This window comes from Dipodomys merriami, unplaced genomic scaffold (assembly GCF_024711535.1).
Source record: "Dipodomys merriami isolate MVZ:Mamm:240054 unplaced genomic scaffold, mDipMer1.0.p SCAF_5, whole genome shotgun sequence".
In the NCBI taxonomy this organism is placed as follows: domain Eukaryota; kingdom Metazoa; phylum Chordata; class Mammalia; order Rodentia; family Heteromyidae; genus Dipodomys; species Dipodomys merriami.
In genome coordinates, this window is record NW_027206068.1 from 68,090,409 (window position 1) to 68,111,040 (window position 20,632).

The 20,632-nt window shown below is 39.4% G+C and overlaps 2 protein-coding genes across 8 annotated transcripts in view; one reads left to right on the forward strand and one right to left on the reverse strand.

Annotated features, from left to right (window-relative positions):
• The window catches only part of Luc7l2 (LUC7 like 2, pre-mRNA splicing factor), a 60,150-nt gene that overhangs the window by 35,162 nt on the left and 4,356 nt on the right, over window positions 1–20,632 (forward strand). For 5 of the 7 annotated variants that reach the window (XM_069996894.1, XM_069996890.1, XM_069996887.1 and 2 more), the window contains 5 exons: window positions 2,569–2,712; window positions 6,492–6,668; window positions 9,848–9,939; window positions 14,577–14,606; window positions 18,823–19,014. In XM_069996894.1, the coding sequence (XP_069852995.1) occupies window positions 2,569–2,712; window positions 6,492–6,668; window positions 9,848–9,939; window positions 14,577–14,606; window positions 18,823–19,014 (635 nt within the window). The remainder of the gene's footprint in view (window positions 1–2,568; window positions 2,713–6,491; window positions 6,669–9,847; window positions 9,940–14,576; window positions 14,607–18,822; window positions 19,015–20,632) is intronic. The other 2 variants (XM_069996893.1, XM_069996888.1) reach the window with 1 other exon arrangement.
• Window positions 1–20,632, reverse strand: part of Klrg2 (killer cell lectin like receptor G2) — a 73,329-nt gene that overhangs the window by 25,819 nt on the left and 26,878 nt on the right. The window lies entirely within an intron of this gene.

A 20,632-nucleotide genomic window follows, 5' to 3' on the forward strand; every position in this document is an offset into this window, starting at 1 on the left:
AGAATTCACCAGTTACACATGGAATTGTTTGTATAGTATGTGCAATTTATAAATTTGTATGTAACTACCACCAAATTGATACTTTAGTGTTACCACAAGATTCCTCCCTTGTGTGTGTCCTCTATAGTAACATGCATAGCCCTTATCCCTAGCCCTATGGCAACCATTATTCATCTCTATAATTATTTTATAAATATTAGGTAAGTTGGGTCTGTATTACAGATTGGCTTTTTAACTGGCTACAAATTTTTGGAGTTGATACATGTTTTGTAAAGTGTTCGATAGTATAGATATGCTATACCATAGGTTAACCTTCAAAGTTTACACTTTGAAGGACATTGGGCATACTGGCTAATACTAACAAAGCTGCACAAACCATTTATGTACAGTTTTTCTTTTCTTTTCTTTTCTTTTTTTTTTTTTTTTTGCTGGTCCTGGGGCTTCAGCTCAGGGCCTGGGCTCTGTCCTTGAGCCTCTCTGTGCTCAAGGCTAGTACTCTACCACTTGAGTCACAGCACTACTTCCTGCTTTATTTCTCTAGCATCAATGCCTGACAATGGAATTGCTAGATACATAAAATCCAGTTTGGGTTTTCAAAGTAATTGATAAATTTTTCTAGAGTGGTTTTCATTTTACATCTATTTTGAGTAATATGTAAGTGATTCATTTCTCCATATCTACCAGCATTGGATGGCATCATTATATTAGTTTTATTTGTTTTGCAAGTTGTGTACTGCAATCTTATTTTGGTTTTAAGTTTTGAAGATTTTTTTTTTTACTAGCTACTTTCCAGAAATGTTTTGTGGTCCTTTTTTTGGGGGGGAGGAGGGGGTTGTCCGTAGGCTTGAACTCTGGACCTGGGAGCTGTCTCTCAACTCTTCAGCTCAAAGCTAGCATTCAGATAATAGCATTAAAATATGGCATTAAGATAAGTATTTAAAAAGCACTAATAAAAGAGAATGAGTTAGGATAAATGTGGTTGAAGTGTTTTGCATGTTGGAAAACAGGACAGTGAATCCTTTATGAAATCATTTGCAGACAATGTGTAGGATGAGGGAGACTGATATTGATTTACATGAGTGTAAATGTTACAGCAAAACCCCTTCTTGTACAACTAACATGTGATAATGAAAAAAGATGTGTTTGTTTAAAGAGAAATAGATTCCTTTTTTTGAGAAAAGGGATACTTTTTTCACTAACCTTTTCCAAAAAGTTCTGTGAAAATGGAGAGTCTTTAAGACTGGCATCCTGAAATACAAGGAATCTAGTATCTTACAAGAGACCCACAAGTGCTTTGACTCTAGGTTGTACATCATTGTAATTGTTATCCATTGGTTCAGAAGAACTGTATAACAAACTACCTGAAGACTCAGTACTCAGTATTTATTTAGTCTATGATGATGATTAAAGTGAGTTGGTTGAACAAATATTCCTGTGCCATCTGTGCATGTCACATCTAATACAGTTAACTGTTGGTGACTTAGGCATTCTTGAAGGCTAGCTTTGCCTTGTTCTCTTAGGAGGATTGCAGAGCTACAGAAGCGTCACACTCTGTCACAAAGTGCTTTTCAAGTCTTTTTGTGGACCATATTTGGTACCATCCATTAGCTGATACAGGAAAGGGTGAAGATCTTTGGATATTGGTAGAATCATTTGCTACAGTTGCAGACATATTCAGGAAAATACTACTTTGACTTTTTTTTTTAAGGGAGATATAATAGAACTGGGACTCTACTTCTAGAAAAGGAATATGTTAGATTGAAAGCAAGATTATTGGCACTCTACTTTTCTAGGATTGGATGTCAATATTAAATGAAAATCTTTACTAACGTAATTGGTCACACTGCAGACCTCCTTTAACTTTTTTTTTTAGTCGTGGGGCTTGAGCTCAGGGCCTGGGCACTGTCCCTGAGCTTCTTTTGCTCAAGGCTAGCACCTCTACCACTTGAGCCACAGCACCAGTTCTGGCTTTTTCTGTTTATGTGGTACTGAGGAATCAAACTCAGGGCTTCATGCATGCTAGGCAAGCACTCTACCACTTAGTCAACCTTCCCAGCCCCCTCTCCTTAACTAGTTGCTCAGGAGGCTGAGATTATAGTTCAAAGCTAGCCTAGGTAGCAAAGCCCGTGAGATCCTTAATCTCCAGTTAACCGTCCAAAAGCCAGAAGTGGAGCTGTGGCTCAAGTGATAGAGCACTAGGCTTTGATCAAAAGAATTTAGGACAGTGCCCAGGCCATGCGCTCAACACACATACACACACACAAAGCAATAAAGTAGATCTGTAAAACTAAATATAATAAAGATTTTGTTATGAGGTCGTTTGAGAAGGCACATAGAAGGCCAATTCATGGAATAAAAGTTATTTTATACTTAAAATATATTGCCTAAGTAGAGACCAGAAAGAAGAAATAACATTGAGATTGCTAAGTGTTCTTGTTCCCATTGGGATGACGGCAGGACTCCAAGCACCTTGTTTTTCATTAGATATGCTCAGAAAGCATTATTTACACGGATACTGGCCTACATATTCATCCTGTTTATTCATGGTCTTTTCACTTTTCTTTCTAGGCAGAACGTGTTCATGAGTTAAATGAAGAAATTGGTAAATTGCTAGCCAAAGTAGAACAACTAGGAGCTGAAGGGAATGTGGAAGAATCGCAGAAAGTAATGGATGAGGTAGAGAAAGCACGGGCAAAGAAAAGAGAAGCAGAGGTATGTTTTTAAAACCACACTACAACTTTATTGACTGTACTATGTCTTCTAGAATATATATTTATTTGATTGAAATTATCGAAAAGTTAGAAAAGTTAATTTAGTAGTTTTGGGGAATTTGGAGTCATTGACATACTGAAATTTATAACTTCACAAGAAAACAGGAGTTAATTCTGTTGGAAGTAATTAATTCTAACAAAGTTTTAGTTGCTGGGTGCCAGTGGCTCACGCCTGTAATCCTAGCTAGTTAGGAGGCTGGTATTTGTGGATCACTGTTGAAAACCAGATTGGTATCTGGGCGCTGGTGGTTCACACCTGTAATCCTAGCTACTCAGGAGGCTGAGATCTGAGGATTACAGTTCCAAACCCATGCAGGAAAGGCTGAGAGACTCTCATGTCCAATAAAACACCAGAAAACTGGAAGTGGTGCTGTGACTCAAGTGGTAGAGCGTTCAACTTGAGCTGAAGAGCTGAGGGACAGCAACCAGGTCCAAAGTTCAAACTGCACAACTGACAATAAAAAAGAAGCCGGGCGCCAGTGGCTCACTCAGGAGGCTGAGATCTGAGGATCATGGTTCAAAGCCTGCTCGGGCAGGAAAGTCCTTGAGACTCTTATCTCCAATAAGAACCACTAGAAAACCAGAAGTGGCGCTGTGGTTCAAGCAGTGGAGCACTTGCTTTGAGCTGAAAAGCTGAGGGACAGCACCCAAGCCCAGAGTTGAAGCCTTACAACCGACCAAAAAAAAAAAAGAAAACCAGACTGGTCAGAAAAGTCCGTGTGAGACTCTTAGTGTCTACCACCAGAAAACCAGAAGTGGTGCCGTGGCTCAAAGTTGGTAGAGCAGTAGCCTTTAGTGAAAAAGCACAGGGATAGCACCCAAGCTCTGAGTTCAAGCTCTTTGACTGACAAAAAACAAGTTTTAGTCTAAAAGAAACTAGAAGAAAGGTAAACTAGTACCTAAAGGACAAACATACAGAACAAATAGGTGGTAAATTTAATCCCAGTGTATCATTTTACTAAATGTAAATGGTCTAAATCTTACAATTAAGTGGCAGAGATTGTTAGAGTAGATTTTTGTTGTACACCATTGAGCCACTCCTGTTGCCCAACTTAGCTATGTACTTACTGTCTATAAGAAACCTACTTTAAAGATACAGGACTAAAAGTAATAGGATGATAAGCTGCCAGTGGCTCAGCCCTGTAATCTTACACTCAGGAGGCTGAAATCTGGAATCTTGGTTCAGAGATAGCACAGGTAGAAAAGGCTGTGAGAGTCTGATCTCAACCACCAAAAAGCCAGAAGTAGAGCTGTGGCTCAAGTGGTAGAGCACTAGCATTGAGTAAAAAATCCATTAATTCAGATATCATTACTTGCCCCAATAATATTCTTTATGAAAAAGATAATCCAAGATCAGTTGTCCTATTTAAGTAAGCCATCTGACTTGACTCTGATATTCTTTTATGTGTAGAGAAGTGGGTTGTTGTACTGGGCCTTAGACTTGTTAGGTAAGTCCTTTATCACTTGAGCCACACCATGTGTCCTTTAATTTTTTAATTTTCAAGTAGGGTCTTGAGCTTTTGTCCAGACCAGCCTCCAATCTTAGTCCTCTTTGGTCTTCCTTAGTCTTCCTAATGTGTTTCTTGAACATCAGCAGTTATCTCTCATCTATTGTAGGAGTTCCGTTCCAGAGACCCCTGTGATAGGTGAAAATCCCCGAAGTAGCAAGTGGCCTGTGATAAGAGTGAGGGATGACCATATAACACTGCTGCTTTGTGGATTTTCACCTATCTCAGAGATCTCTGGAACTTAACTCCCACAATAGGTGAGAGATCATTATTTACCTAATTTTTTAAAAACCTGGGATAGAATGAAGCTACAGTGAGTGAGCCAGGATATAGCAAGGGACGACTGTTTCCTGTCTGCCTTAGTTTTGAATGAGGATTTTGATAACTTTTTACCTCAGTTGGCCTCAAACTATAATCCTGGCTTCACATCTCTAGTAGCTGGAATTAGAGGCCTATGCTTGTTTGTTTTTTTGTTTTTTTGGGTCTGGTCATGGGGCTTGAACTCTGGGCCTGAGCGCTGTCCCTCAGCTCTTTAGCTCAAAGCTAGCGCTCTACCACTTGAGCCACAGCGCCACTTCCGGCTTTTTTCTTTTTGCTTATGTGGTGCTGAGGAATCGAACCCAGGATGTCTGGCATGCAAGGCAAGAGCTCTACTGAGCCACCTTCCCTGCCCCCAGGCCTATCCTTATTACTAAGCAATTTTTTTTTTTTTTTTGGTCGTTCCTGGGGCCTGGGTGCTGCTGTCCCTCAGCTCCTCAGCTCAAGGTTAGCGCTCTACCACTTGAGCCACAGCACCACTTTTGGTTTTCTGAGTGGTTTATTGGAGATAAGAGTCTCACGGTCTTTCCTGCCTGGGCTGACTTTGAACCATGATCCTCAGATCTCAGCCTCCTGAGTAGCTAGCATTACAGGCGTGAGCTACCGGCACCTGGCCTGAGCAATTTTTATAGGTTTCTTGGTCAATCTTTTTGGAGAGGGAGAGAGACTGGGACTTTTTTCCTGGGACTTGAGCTCAGTATCTGGGTACTGTCCCTGAGCTTTGTTTTGCTTAAGGCTGGCACTCTTCCTACAGCTCCCCTTCTAGCTTTTTGTTGGTTATTTGTAGGTCCTCAGATCTCAGCCTCCTGAATATTTAGGATTACAAGCATTAGACACCAGCACCCTGCCTATCTCTTTTTTAAACACAGTCTCACTATGTATCCAACACTGATTGGAAGTCTCTTGCCTCACTTCCCTAGTACTGGGAGTACGTGCTTCACATAGGCAGTGTTGGCCAATTGCTTTGTAAAGCATTCTTCGTTTTCTGCTTTTCTAGTTTTTTTTCATGGCTGCATGGGTGCAGAGTTGAGGAGGAGTAAGAATTGCGTATGTTAAGGAAGTCCTGTTCCACTGAGATACACAAAAGCCCTTGGTTAGCATCTTGATAGGAATACTGTTGTAGTACTATATCCTATGAAGAGATACATCTTAGTGGTTTGTTCCTTCTGATGATGTGCCTATTTTTGTTCTGTTACAGTGTCTATTGTTTTGTAATTGATAAGTATCTTAGTATTGACTATAAATAATGTTGTCAACACTTTTTTTCCTTTACTGTTTGGAAATCAGACTCAGGGAACTGTTTGGAAATCAGACTCAGGGACTTTTGTTTTGTTTTGTTTTTGGGTCCGGTCATGTGGCCTGGACTCTGGGCCTGGACACTGTCCCTCAGCTCTTCAGCTCAAGGCTAGCACTCTACCACTTGAGCCACAGCGTCACTTCCGGCTTTTTTCTTTTTGCTTATGTGGTGCTGAGGAGTCGAACCCAGGGCCTCATGCATGCAAGGCAAGCGCTCTACCACTGAGCCATCTTCCCAGCCCCCTCAGGGACTTTTTTGTTTTGTTTTGTTTTTGTCGGTCGTGGGGCTTGAACTCTGGGCCTGGGCATTGTCCCTTAGCTCTTCAGCTCAAGGCGAGCGCTCTACCACTTGAGCTACAGCGCCACTTCCGTCCTCAGGGACTTTTATAAGTTAGGAAGACACTATGACAGCAACACCTCCAGCCCTCTCCACACAGAATATGGAGATAAAGGGAACCTACAATTTTCATGACAAAATAGTCATGCTTCTAATATATATATACATATATATATATTATATATATGAAACAAAACATTTAGTGTAAGCATGTGACTTTTAGTGAAGTTTGCATAATTATTGTTTTTTTTGTTTGCTTAGGAAGTTTATCGGAATTCTATGCCAGCTTCTAGCTTCCAACAACAGAAACTTAGAGTCTGTGAAGTCTGCTCTGCCTATTTAGGTCTTCATGATAATGACAGACGACTGGCTGATCATTTTGGGGGAAAACTGCACCTGGGATTCATTGAAATAAGAGAGAAGCTTGAAGAATTAAAGGTATATTGGTAAATTAATATCCCTCACTGTTTTCTATTTAGCATATATATATGTATATATAGTCTTTTTGAATAGTGTTTTGACCATTACATTTAGTTCAACTCTGACTGAATCATGTGGGACAGGACTAAATAGACTTTTTTGGGGGGGTCGGGGGCTCCAGTCGTGGGGCCTGAACTCTGGGCCTGGGCGCTGTCCCTCAGCTCTTCAGCTCAAGGCTAGTGCTCTACCACTTGAGCCACAGCGCCACTTCTGGCTTTTTTCTTTTTGCTTATGTGGTGCTGAGGAATCGAACCCAGGGCCTCAGGCATGCAAGGCAAGCGCTCTACCACTGAGCCACCTTCCCAGCCCCTTGTGGGACTGTTGTTTTAATGGAAGGTGCCCAAGAAGCAGCCTTTTTCAATACTGTTCTATTCTGAGATGGAGCCTTTTGGGTTGGATTTAGAACTAAAAAAATTATTTCAGTTCATGTCTAAACTAGTCCTTTGTGGTAGGGATGGGGAAGGTATATGTCAGTAATGTTGTTTGAACTCAGGGCCTTATGCTATTGTGTGGCCCTTTCTCTCAAGGCTGTTCCCTGCTACTTGAGCCATACCTCTGCTTTCAGCTTTTTGCTAGTTTATTGGAGAGAAGAGTCTCATGGACTTTTCTGCCTGGGCTGTCTTTTTCTAACTTTGATCCTCAGATCTCAGCCTACTGAGTAGCTAGGATTACAGCATGAACCACAGCACCTAACTTTATAAAATCACCTAAAATGTACATTATCTTTCTTTTCAATAAAGTCAATAAAAATACTAATATAAAGAGATTGAACCTGATATTTATTTGAAATATTTTACAATTCTTCACTAAACAGCAAGCTTGTACAACCTGTAGTTTTATGTTTCATTCTAGAAAGGACTTAGAATGGTACTTAGCTTTTTTTTTTTTTCCCCAGGTCTGATTGTGGGGCCTGAACTCTGGGCCTGGGCACTGTCCCTCAGCTCTTCAGCTCAAGGCTAGTGCTCTACCACTTGAGCCACAGTGCCACTTCTGGTTTTTTGCTTTTTGCTTATGTAGTGCTGAGGAATTGAACCCAGAGCCTCAGGCATGCAAGGCAAGCGCTCTACCACTGAGCCACATTCCCAGCCCCTAGAATGGTACTTAGAAAAGGACAATTATTATTAAGCATATGCTTTTGAAAAAAAGGTAATACAGTTCTGTTCATTTTTCTAGTTCTATTGAGGGGATAAAAAGTGTGCGCCTGTCACATGCACATGCGTGCATGCATGCGTGCGCATGCACACACACACAAGGCAAGAATCAGGAGGTTTTATCAATTTGCTGTAATTGTAGCACTGATAGAAAACTGGCTGAAGATTTAGAGTCCTGATAGTCAATTTCTACACAGTTTGTTACAGGAATTCAAACCAAGATCCATATTTTGTCACTTAAAATAATCTGGTGACATTTAAAACAACCTGGAGCTGGGTGCTGGTGGATCAAGCCTGTAATCCTAGCTACTGAGGAAACTGAGCGCTGAGGATCATGTTCCAAACTAGCCTGGACCGAAAAGTCCATGAGACTCTTACCTACTTAACACCAGAAAATTGGAAGTAGTGCTGTGGCTGAAAGTGGTAGAGAGCTACTCTTGAGCAAAATATTTCAAGGACAATGCCCAGCCCTGAATTCTAGCTCCATTACTGACCAATAAAATAAATAAATCAACCTGGAACCTAGTGGTACATATGTAGTCCCAGTCCTCAGGAGATTGATGCAAGAGGATTGTGAGGTCAAGGCCTTCTTTGCTAGCCAAAAAAAACTGTGCTTTAAGAAAACAAACATACAGCCGGGCCCTGGTGGCTCATGCCTGTAATCTTAGCTACTCAGGAGGCTGAGATCTGAGGATAGGTGGTTCAAAGCCAGCCCAGGCAGGAAAGTCCGTGAAACTCTTATCTCCAGTAAAACCACAGAAAACCAGAAGTGGCGCTGTAGCTCAAGTAGTAGAGCGCTAGCCTAGAGCTGAAGAGCTGAGAGACAGTGCGCAGGCCCAGAGTTCAAGCCCCATGACTGATAAACAAAAAAACAAACACACATACATAAAAATTAAAATGGAATCACTTAAATACAAATATATATTTGTAGTTAACAGCAAGCCACTGTAAGGTTTTGAATAACATAATGCCAAGTTTCTAAAAATTGTCAAAATAACATTGATTATAGCACATAAAGTTGATGAGCTCTGAGTTAAACTCAGAAATAATAACTACTTCAGAGTTGGTTTAAAGTTACAAACCTAGCAATAGAACACTTTAGCAGTTTTCTCATATCTTTAAAGGCAGCAGTTTTAGGATAATGAGAAATAATATTTTTATATCAGAAACCATAGTTTATGGTAACTTGTGATTTATAAGGGTTGATTTTTTTTTTTTTTAATACATAGTATTTGGTTTTGTTTTTTGTTTTTTGGTTTTTTTTTGGGTCTGGTCGTGGGGCCTGAACTCTGGGTCTGGGTGCTGTCCCTCAGCTCCTCAGCTCAAGGCTAGTGCTCTACCACTTGAGCCACAGCACCACTTCTGGCTTTTTTCTTTTTTCTTATGTGGTGCTGAGGAATCGAACCCAGGGCCTTATGCATGGAAGGCAAGCACACTACCACTGAGCCACCTTCCCAACAATACATAGTATTTGGTAGAAGAAAGTTTTATAGAAGTGAGTTTTGAAATGCCATTCAGAAATCATCAAGAAAAGTAATGATGGCATGATGAAGGGAAAATATTCTGGAAAGCAGTCTTTTAAACTAATAATTATACTTATCAAAACTTCAGATTGAACCGTTACTCAACAGATTAAATGTAGCACATTAGAAACCAAATACTATAGTAAAGGTGTTAGGTTAAGATAATTAAGAATTGAGTTGGGTGTTGGTGGCTCACACCTATCCTGGCTACTCAGGAGGCTGAGATCTGAGGATCACGGTTTGAAGCCAACCACGGCAGGAAAGTCAGTGAGACTCTTACCTCCAGTTAACCACCAGAAAACCAGAAGTGGTGCTATGGCTCAAGTGGTAGAGCGCTGGCCTTGAGGTGAAGAGCTCAGGACAATGTCCAGGTCTAGAGTTCAAGCCCCATAACCAAAAAAAAAGAAAAATTAAGAATTGGACCAGTAAATATGTGCTTCATATATTATTTTTTTTTTTTAAGAGAGTTGTAGCTGAGAAGCAGGAAAAAAGAAACCAGGAACGTCTGAAGAGAAGAGAAGAAAGGGAGAGAGAAGAACGAGAGAAGCTGAGGAGGTATGGAGTCATATTAGTCCAGATATTTGAAGTTAAATCTCTGGTTCTAAAAGGAAATGTGAGAGTTATGATTTTGATGCTTATATCTGTTCTGGGACATGGAAAATTTTTGTTCTCTTTTTTAAAATGTCACCAGGAAAGACATCTTTTCTGTAGATGTACAGATTATATACCCCTTGTTCAAGATGCCTGCGATAAGAAAGTCCTTCATTCAGATTATGGAGTTTTTTAGATTTGTGAATATTTTCATAATAAAGCAACAAAATCCCTAATTAAAAAATCCAAAATCTGAAATGCTCCAAAATCTTAACTTTTTTGTATTATGTCTGTTCAATGGTTTAAGATATCTGATTTCAGATTGATGAGATCAGAGATGCTCAGCCTGCATTAGTTCTTAGCCATATAACTGTAGTAAAGAAAGCTTCATATCCCTTTTCTTTTCTTGTTTTGTTGTTGTTGGTCATGGGGCCTGGGCTCTGTCTCTCAGCTCTTCTGCTCAAGGCTAGCGCTCTACCACTTGAGCCACAGTACCACTTCCAGCTTTTTTCTGCTTATGTGGTGCTGAGGAATTGAACCCAAGGCCTCATGCATGCAAGGCAAGCATTCTACCACTGTGTTACTTTCTCAGCCCCTTCATATCCCTTTTCTTTCTTTCCCTGTGCTTCTCTTCTTTTTCCTTATCCCCTCTTCATCTCACTTCCCCCTTCTTCATTTTCCTTCCTCTTCCCTTTCTCCCCTTACACTTCCTTTTTCTTTTCTTTTTGGCCAGAAATTGAACACATGCCTTTGTATATTTTAGGCAAGTGTTCTCTACCATTGATTTACATCGTTAGCCTTTTATTTGGTTCTTTTTCTTTTTCTTTTTTTTGTGTTGGTCATAGCTCTTGAACTCTGGGCCTGGGCACTGTCCCTGAGCTCTTCAGCTCAAGGTGAGCATACTACCACTTGAGCCACAGTGCCACTTCCAGTTTTCTGGTGGTTAATTGGAGATAAGAGTCTCACAGGCTGGCTTTTGAGTCTGATCCTCAGATCTCAAACTCCTGAGTAGCTAGGATTACAGGTGTGAGCCACCAGCACCCTTGTAAAGACCTTCAGTTTTTAAAATAGAGTTTTGATAGCTACAGCTGGATTTGTACTTTGCTGAGTAGCTCAAGCTGGCCTTAAACTCTGAATCTCGGAATCTTCTGCCTCTGCCTCCTGAGTGCTGCAACTGTAGATGTGTACCATTGTACATGACTTGAATATCTTCAGTTCTTGGAAAATTTATAACAAAATACCTGTGTAGCCCTTGTTAGCCCTTCCAGTTTTCATATTGAGCTAGATTTGAACCTGCTTGGCATAAAACTGTGTTCTCACAATGTATTTGGTGATCACAAAGGTTGAGGGTTTTCTGTTTATTATTTATTTATTTATTTTTGTCGGTCATGGGGCCTGAACTCTGGGCCTGGGTGCTGTCCCTCAGCTCTTCAGTTCAAGGCTAGTGTTCTACCACTTGAGCCACAGCATCACTTCAGGCTTTTTCTGCTTATGTGGTGCTGAGGAATCGAACCAAAGGCCTCATGTATGCAAGGCAAGCACTCTACCACTGAGCCACCTTCCCAGCCCTCCTTTATTTTTTTATATTAAACTTTAGTTTTTTTTATTTTTTCAATTCTGTGAGCTGAGTCAAAAATTCCAATAATAGCTAAATGTATAGATTTCTGATTATTAGTATTATTAATTGATATCTTGTGGTTCTTTCTATTCATATGATTTCTCAACTATATACATGAATATATATGATTATATCAGTCATAAGTATGCCAGTCATATGATTGTTTTAAACCTTTTTTTTTTTTTTTTTTGGTTGGTCATCGGGCTTGAACTCTGGTCCTGGGCACTGTTCCTCAGCTCTTCAGCTCAAGGCTACCACTCTACCACTTGAGCTACAGCAGTACTGGTATTCTGAGTGGTTTATTGGAGATAAGAGTCTCATAGATTTGCCTTCCTGGGCTGGCTTTGAACTGTGATGCTCAGATCTCAGCCTCCTGAGTAGCTAGGATTACAGGCATGAGCCACCATGCCTAGCTTGCTTTAAACATTCTTGTATAGCAGGGTACCAGTAGCTCACACCTGTAACCTCATGATCATGGGATCATGATTTGAAGCCAGTGGGGCAGGAAATACATGAGACTCTCATCTCCAATTAACTACCCAAAAAGCTGGAAGTGTGGCTATGGCTCAAGTGGTAGAGCACTAGCCTTGGCCACAAAAGCTCAAAGACAGTACCCAGGCCCTAAGTTCAAGCCCCAGGACCAGCATTAAAAATAAAAAAACAAAAATATAGCTAAACATATTTTTAAGCTATTTTTGAAGCTATTTGTAACTAAAGTTGCATATCATCAATGTAACAACATTCTTTGTAAGTCATGCTCTTAACTACTTTAATAGCTTTTTACAATAGACAAACATTGCTTGTTCTAATTTATAGTGTTTCCTTAATTGTATTAAATAGCTCTGAAATTTAAGTAACTTTTCTCAGATATGCCTAAATTAACTAAAATCCTTTATAGTATGTGAATAGGTCATCCTAATTTCCTCTAGCTTTGAGCATATTAGACTGGAAATCACAGCAGTGTGAGGTCAAAATGGGACAAAGCTTATATGTGTTGTAATAGGACAATATAAATAGTATTTTACACAATATTAGGTTTCTCAATTTAAGATTTGACTGAGGTGACAGTCATATGAGCACAAATATTTTTTATTGCAGGACTACAGCTTCATTTTTTAAAAATAAGTTTTTTATTGTGAGAATACTGTACGGAGGGGTTACAGTTACATAAGCAAGGTAATGGGTACATTTCTTATCAAGCATTGTTGCCTCCTTTGTTTTCCCCCTACCATCCCTTCCCTCCCATCTTCACAACTATACTCCTTCCTCCCCGACACTTTCATTTTTATAGATGATGAGAAAGTATATCACATTGTATTCTAAAGTATGTCACATTTTATTCCTTTCATTTGTAGCTTGGCAAGTTTTGTTATAAAATGGCTTTAAAATGTTATTTTTCAGAAATGTTTAAAAATGTTTTTTTCTTTTAGATACCTGAATTTCAAGTATTATGACTGAATGAAAGATACAAATTATAAGCTATTATAAAATTTAAAAAAATACTGCATACTTATTATATACCAGGCTATGTTTTACCTAGATGAACACATATACTTTGTTCAGTTTTTTTTTTTTTCTGTGACAAAATAGCTGAAACAAAAGAAAGGTTTATTTGACTCATTTTTTTTTTTAGAAGTTTTAGTTCATGATGGGTTGCCTTCATTTTTATGGCCCTGTAGGAAATCTGAACATCATTACTTACAGGTGTGTCTTAACAGACAGTGAAGAGGGAAAGCTGCTCACCGCAGCCAAGAAGCAGAAAGAAAACTATAGGAAGGGGCCAGGACAGGCTAAACTCTGTTAAAGAAATGCCTGCAGGGACCTATTTCCTCTAACTAGGACTCACCTCTTAGTTTGGATGTCTCTAAATAATGCCATCTATCAGTAGATCAATATATTGATTAGGCCAGTTCCCTCATGTTCTAATCATCCCTCAATAATTAGGTCTACCAATGGAGTAAAGCCTTTAATACATGAACCTTTGAGGGGGAAAACATTTTGTATCTAAACCACTCCTCTCTCTCGTGAAATTTATGTCACAACTTCTCTTGTGAAAGACAACTAAGCCGAGGGACAGTATATAATTTACCTGTTGTGCAAATGGTAGTGCCAGAGTTAACACACATATGGCTGAATCTACAAAAAGCATGCTTTCAACCATATTGCGTATTATTCACGCAAACACAAAACCCTATAGTTGTACTAACAGTAATATTAACTTGCCATTTACTGTGCACTAACTGTATGCTAGGAATGTGAAGAATACATTATATAAGAATATTTCATTTTAAGAGCTAGATGTGTATGTGGCTCAGTTTTATTTCTAACCAGCTTATCAAGCCACAAATCTGTCCCAAGTTCTAACCCCAGTACCTTTAAAAAGGAAAAAAAAGGAAAGAAAGATTGTGGTAGCTGAACAAAAACTTGTAATCCTAGTTGAGATTGGAAGATCTTAGTTTGAAGCTAGCCTAGGCAGAAAAGTCCACAAGACTCTTAATCTCCAGTAAAGCAAAAAAAAGCTACATTAAGGATATAGTACAATTGGTAGAGTGCCAGCCACATGCAAAAAGCCAAGGGAAATCAGAGAGGTCAAGCCCCGGTACCAACACCCCTTCCAAAAAGAAAGAATACCTTATTCCATACAAAGATCTTACAAGATTGAGTTGTTTTCATGATAATAGTATGAGGTTCCAGAACAGATGTAGTCTTGTCCCCACAAAGGAAAAATAAGATGAGAAAGCTGTAGATAACTTTTTCTAGATAGGAAGTGCATTTTGGAGAATTAAGGAGTTACGATATATAAAACACTTTAGTCTACCAAATGCATATTCCTGAAGGAGCCCACATTAGAGTTCATCTACATTCTGGAAAAAAAATTGAGGGCATAGTACATAATTTATATATTATGTATAAAAAGTATAATTAATTTAACAGCACGTTGTACTGTGAATTTTATTTCTAAAAGTAGGTATTCTTTTTTTAGGTCCCGATCACATAGCAAGAATCCCAAAAGGTAGGTATTATAAAAGATAGGTATACATAATGGTGCTGTGTTTTTCAAAGGTGGTTTTTAAGGAGAATCAGTAAGTTGTTACTGTGTCTTTGGTAGTTCAAAGAAACTGCTCACAAGACACTCAATTTTATCAGTAATATTAGAGACTGCTTTAAATTTTTTTTTGTGGGTCCGGTCGTGGGGCCTGAACTCTGGGCCTGGGTGTTGTTCCTCAGCTCTTCAGCTCAAGGCTAGTGCTCTACCACTTGAGCCACAGCGCCACTTCTGGCTTTTTGCTTATGTGGTGCTGAGGAGTCGAACCCAGTGCCTCAGGCATGCAAGGCAAGCGCTCTACCACTGAGCCAACTTCCCAGCCCCTGCTTTAACATTTTTGAGGAACCTAAAAGATTTTAAAATATTTAATACATTATTTTTTTTTTTCCAGTCCTGGGGCTTGAACTCAGGGCTTGGGCTCTGTCCCTGAGCCTCTCTGTGCTCAAGGCTAACGCTCTACCAATTGAGCCACAGTGCCATGTCTGGCCTTTTCTGTTTATGTGGTACTAGGGAATCGAACCCAGGACTTCATGCATGCTAGGCACTCTACCACAAAGCAACATTCTCAGACCCTAAATATTTCATTAACATCTCAGTATGTAACAAGACTTTTGAACCTTGCTTTTTTTTTTTTTTTTTTTTGGTGCTGGTCCTGGGGCTTGAACTCAAGGCCTAGGTGCTGTCCCTGAGCTTTTTGTTGTTGTTGTTGGTAGTGGTGGTCATGGGGCTTGAACTCTGGGCTTGGGCACTATCCCTGTGCTCTTCAGCTCAAGGCTAGTGCTCTACCATTTGAGCCACAGCACCACTTCAAGTTCCAAGTAGCTAGGATTACAGGTTTAAGCCACTGACACCAGCCTCCCTGAGCTTCATTTTGCTCCAGGCTTGTAGTCTATTACTTGAGCCACAAAGCTACTTCTGGGTTTTTCTGTTTATGTAATACTGAGGAAATAAACCCATGGCTTCATGCATGCTAGGTAAGCACTCTACCACTAAGCCACATTCCCAGCCCATTGAGCTTTATGCTTAAGAAACAGTATTCAAGCCCAGTGTGCTGGTGGCTCATACCTGTAATCCTAGCTACTCAGAAGGCTGAGATCTGAGGATTGTGATTCAAAGCCAGCCAGGACAGGAAAGTCTGTGAGACTCTTACCTGCAATAAACTACCCAGAAAAAGCCAGAAATGGAGCTGTGGCTTAAGTGCTAGAGCGCCAGCCTTGAGCAAAAGAGGATCTGGGACAGCAACCAGGCCCTGAGTTCAAGCCCTATGACTAGCAGCAACAACAAAAAAGACAGTAACAGTATTCAGTAAACAGTATTCAGCTGGGTGCTGTTGGCTCACATATATAATACAAGATCCAGTATTCCTGTTTGTGCCTGTTGTTTCTGAATGTCTATTAATGAATAATATCTCCCTCTTTCATAATATATTCAGAGCATCCTAGTTTGAATGATAAAGTACTTCCATTATCTGTATATAAGATCCCTTTACCCACTCCCAGACAAACAGATTTTATCTATTCTTTTAACATGGTAAGCTTTCATCCACTAAGTTTTCATCGACTTCATGGCTATGTTCTCTTTGCTTATGCCTTTCACTTCTGTTTACATGCCATCTTAACAAAAAGGTGGCTGAGGGTGTGGCTCAAATGGTGGAGTGCTTAGCTAGTAAATCCCTGAACCACACTACCTCCAGAGAGAGAAAGAGTGAGAAACTGGGTTCCTTTAACTCATGCTTGAAATCCTTGTGACTCAGGAGGCTGAGGTCTGAGCATTGAGGTTTAAAGCCAACCTGGGCAAGAAAAGAATCCAAGACCTTTATTTCCCATTAACCACTAAAAAGCCAGAAGTAGGGCAGGGGCTCAAGTGGTAGAGTTCCAGTTTTGAGCAAAGAAGCTCAGTTCATAAGTTCAAACCCTAGTACTGACCTAAGAAAGAACTTCTTTTTTGCCTGCTATGTATAAAATAATTAGCACACATATCTCTGTCCCTTTTTTGTGTGTGTGTTTGCAAACTGGTACTAGGACTTGAACTCGGGGCACTCTGCCACTTGAGCCATACCTCCATCCTGGATTTTTGTTGGTTAACTGAAAATGGTGTCTGATGGACTTTTCTGCCTGAGCTGGCTTCAGACTGACTTTCTAGGTTCCACTCTCCTAAGTAGCTGGAATGATAGGTGTGAGCTATATTCTTTACCAAGACTTAGATGTCTGTAGACTACTTACTAGAGTATAAGTTACAAGAAGTCAAGGAGTTATTGCTCAATCTTTCTAATATCTAGAAAAGTTCAGTAGCACCTAGTAAATAGATTTTTCCATGAATAATTGTTTATATTTTTTAAACTTGAAAACACTTTGCATTGGAAGAAATACTTTCATAATAATTAGCTCAAAATGAGTGGGTAAGCGAAATACTATTTGATGAAACTTATAATGAGTCTTACAGTCTTTTTTCCCTCTGCTCCTTTTAGAAATACTCAGTTGTGGAACTATTTCGTTCAACTGTCATGCTAGTCCACATGTGCTTTATCTTTGAAATGTTGACATAAGCTGAATGGTAAACTCTATAGCAAAATAATCATTTAAAAATGAACTGTATCCTGTATCAACCAAATAATTGTATTTGAAACAGTTATAAAATGTGAAAACATCACATTTTAAAATGACTTAAAAATTTTAACTGCTTTAGTGAAGTATAGTTTGTATACATACCATAAAACCCAATTTTAGTGAGTCCATGATTTTTTTTTTTTCCAGTGTCAATCCTGGGGCTTGAATTCTGGGCCTGGGTGCATCCTTGAGCTTCTTTGCTCAAGGCTACTGCTCTACCACTTTGAGCCAGGTGCCACTTCTGGCTTTTTGGTGGTTAATTGGACATAAGAGTCTTTCCTGCCCAGGATGGCTTTGAACTGTGATCCTCAGATATCATCCTCCTGAATAGCTAGGATTATAGGCGTGAGCCACCAGCATCTGGACAGATTTTTAATGTAAAATGCAGCTTTTAAAGTATCTTATCACTTCGTGGGGGGTGGGGAATCTGGTGATCTTTTTGGTTTGGTTTGTTGCTTTTGTTGCCTCATTTATTTATTTGCAGCAGAAAAATCACTGTGGATTAGTTTAGTTTAAGACTAGCAAGCCTTTGGCCTCCGCTGTTCCCAGATGCAGTTTCTAGGCAGATGCCACTGTGTCAGGCTTCTGTTACTCACTGCCACTTTTAGCCAAGCACCACTTCTGGTTTTCTGGTGGTTAAAGAGTCTCTCAGACTTTGCTGCCCAGCTTGCAAACTGTGATCCTCAGATCTCAGCTTTCTGAATGGCTAGGATTACAGGTGTGAGTCATTGGCGCTGGCTCTTGATTTCTAAAACAAAATTAAATGTTTTTCATCCCTTGCTTGCCCTCACATACCTCTGTTTTCTGTTTCATCTCTACCCTCATCATATACATTTACCTACTGCACATGTTAGTAGTTTGTGAGCTGATTGCGCTTACAAAAGTTTTTTCTCTTTCTATATGCCCATGTGCTTCCTCCCCCAGTTTAGGAAGTCCTGTAAAATGAATTGAGTGGGCAGTATTCTTGCTCTGGAGGTGGCCTCACACATGCACTTTACCGCTTGAGCCTGCCTCTGGCCCTTTTTTACTTCAGTTATCTTTGCTTGAGGTCAGGTCAGCTTTATACTATGATCCTCTTCTCAACCTCCTATCTAGCTGAGATTACTGGCACCACCCTGCCCAGCCTCTGAGAAATAATATTTGCATGTTTTTACCTCTAAAATTATATATGCTATATGAATATTTCACATAGTTTGACCTGCACTGTGATTTGATACATTTATTACCATATAGCACTGGTGGTATGGATTGCTTCCTTCATTTTTCTTATATTCCTAATGTGTAAAAACAAAATTTTCTTTTGATGTGCTTAGAATTGAACTGCATTGTAGGCAAGCACTTTACCACTGAGCTATACCCTCTGCCCACTGTTAAAAATTTATAAAATACTGACTGAGAATGAAATTATGGTTTGTGTTTTCAAATACTAGTACATAGTAACATCAGCAATATATTTTAATGGCAGGCTTAGGTGATTTGGAATAGTGTTGGCATTAAAGCTACTAAAGAGCAGTTTCTCTTTAAAGAAAAATGTTGTGCTGGCAAGTCTGAAAATGAAATCAAATCTTGTTTTGTAGATCCAGGTCCAGAGAACATCGCAGACACCGGTCTCGCTCCATGTCAAGAGAACGCAAGAGGAGGACACGATCCAAGTCTCGGGAGAAACGTCATCGCCACAGATCCCGCTCTAGCAGCCGTAGCCGCAGCCGCAGCCACCAGAGAAGCCGGCATAGTTCTAGAGATAGAAGCAGAGAGCGATCCAAGAGGAGGTACTGACGTGCTGGTCAGAGGACACGGAGCTACCTTTACGTTTTAGCCATGTGTTTACTTGTTACCTATGTTTAGAGTTTAGATTATTGGTTTGAAACTTGCACCTGGTAATATGTACACATTTCTGTGTCAGTGTATAAATTTTTTCTCTCATATGGGTAATTCCTAAAGAATTACATATGAGCCAGAGCAAGAAATTGGAAGTGAATGTGCAGAGGTTATTGCTTTTCTCTACTTACTATGTCCTGGAAAACAGTATTTTACAGGCAAATGATTCTAGGCACTAATGCTCTTGAGTTTTTTCAGTATGTATTAACAAATTAAGAGTGTCTGAGACTCCTTTCATTAAATGAGTTGTTTAGCTATGATTGTTTTCCAGTTTATTTGAAGTGGTACACTTTTTTGAGCAGACATATTCTAGTATATTCTTGTTTAATCTGCACAATAGGTAATGAATTATTATGTACACCTATGGCCTGTTGGGCAGATTCAATTTTAAGGAAGCTACATTTATTGATATGACTCAAAAGGTGCAATGAGGGCAGACATTGGGAAAGGTGTAATAGTTAAGGACCTGATATCTAGTTAGAGCAGAGAAGGCATTAGAATGTGGTAGACAGGAGTTTAGCTCCCAAAACTTCTCAGGTCACATAGTAGCCCTTAAACCAGGAAATTTCTATGGAAGATAAACTATACTTAAAATTGCTTTTTCTTTTGACATCTCATCTATTCTTAAGTACATATACAATAAAAAATTTTTTGAGTGCCTAGTGCTTATTAGTCTTACATTTCTAACCCATATCATAGAAACCTGATAAAAATTTATTATTTTTAATTTTCAGCTACCCATTCATCCCCTGAAATCATAGGCTGAGTTGCTTAACAGGCTGTCAAGCAGTATTTTATTTCTTATATTTCTGGCCATGTTCTAAGTAGTCCTTAAAATAACCAGTAAGAACTTTATAGTTTTGTTTTGTTTTTAAAATATATAAGGTCTCAGCGTATAGCCCAGGCTGGTCTCAAGTTTGCAGTCCTCTTTCTTAATGCTGGGATTAGAGGGATGTGTGTCGTTCCCGCCAAACTACCCCCCCCCCCCCCCGCCTTCTCTGGTTTTAAGAATCATACTTTGTACTACACTTGGCTTAGTAAAAAAATAATAATAATAATGTAGTAAAGGAACTTTATTCAGGTTTCTCTAAGAGGTTTATTGTATGAATTAAAAATTCTGTTAACCACAGATTATAAAGTGCTAAACTGGGTTTTATAGAGTGATTTAAGTTTAGATGAAGAAATACCAGAGTATTAAAAAATAGCTTCAAGTATTTCATCAGACTTTTAATGTAATAGAAGCAGGTAGGAAAGATATTTGCAGACCACTTTCCTCATACTCTTGACCTGAATTGTAGAAGCCACCCTCAGTGTAAATGTCCAGATACAGAATTTAAAAAAAATTCATTGTCTTAACCTGTACGCTAATTTTTAAGAATCACTCATCTAGATGGTGGAAGATCCAGTCGATTTCTTAAGTTGAAATGTCTAGCTGTCACTGTTTCTGGTGTTTTAAGCTCTCATGTCTTTATTGATGGTGGAGATGGGAGGGATGGGCATGGAGTCTTG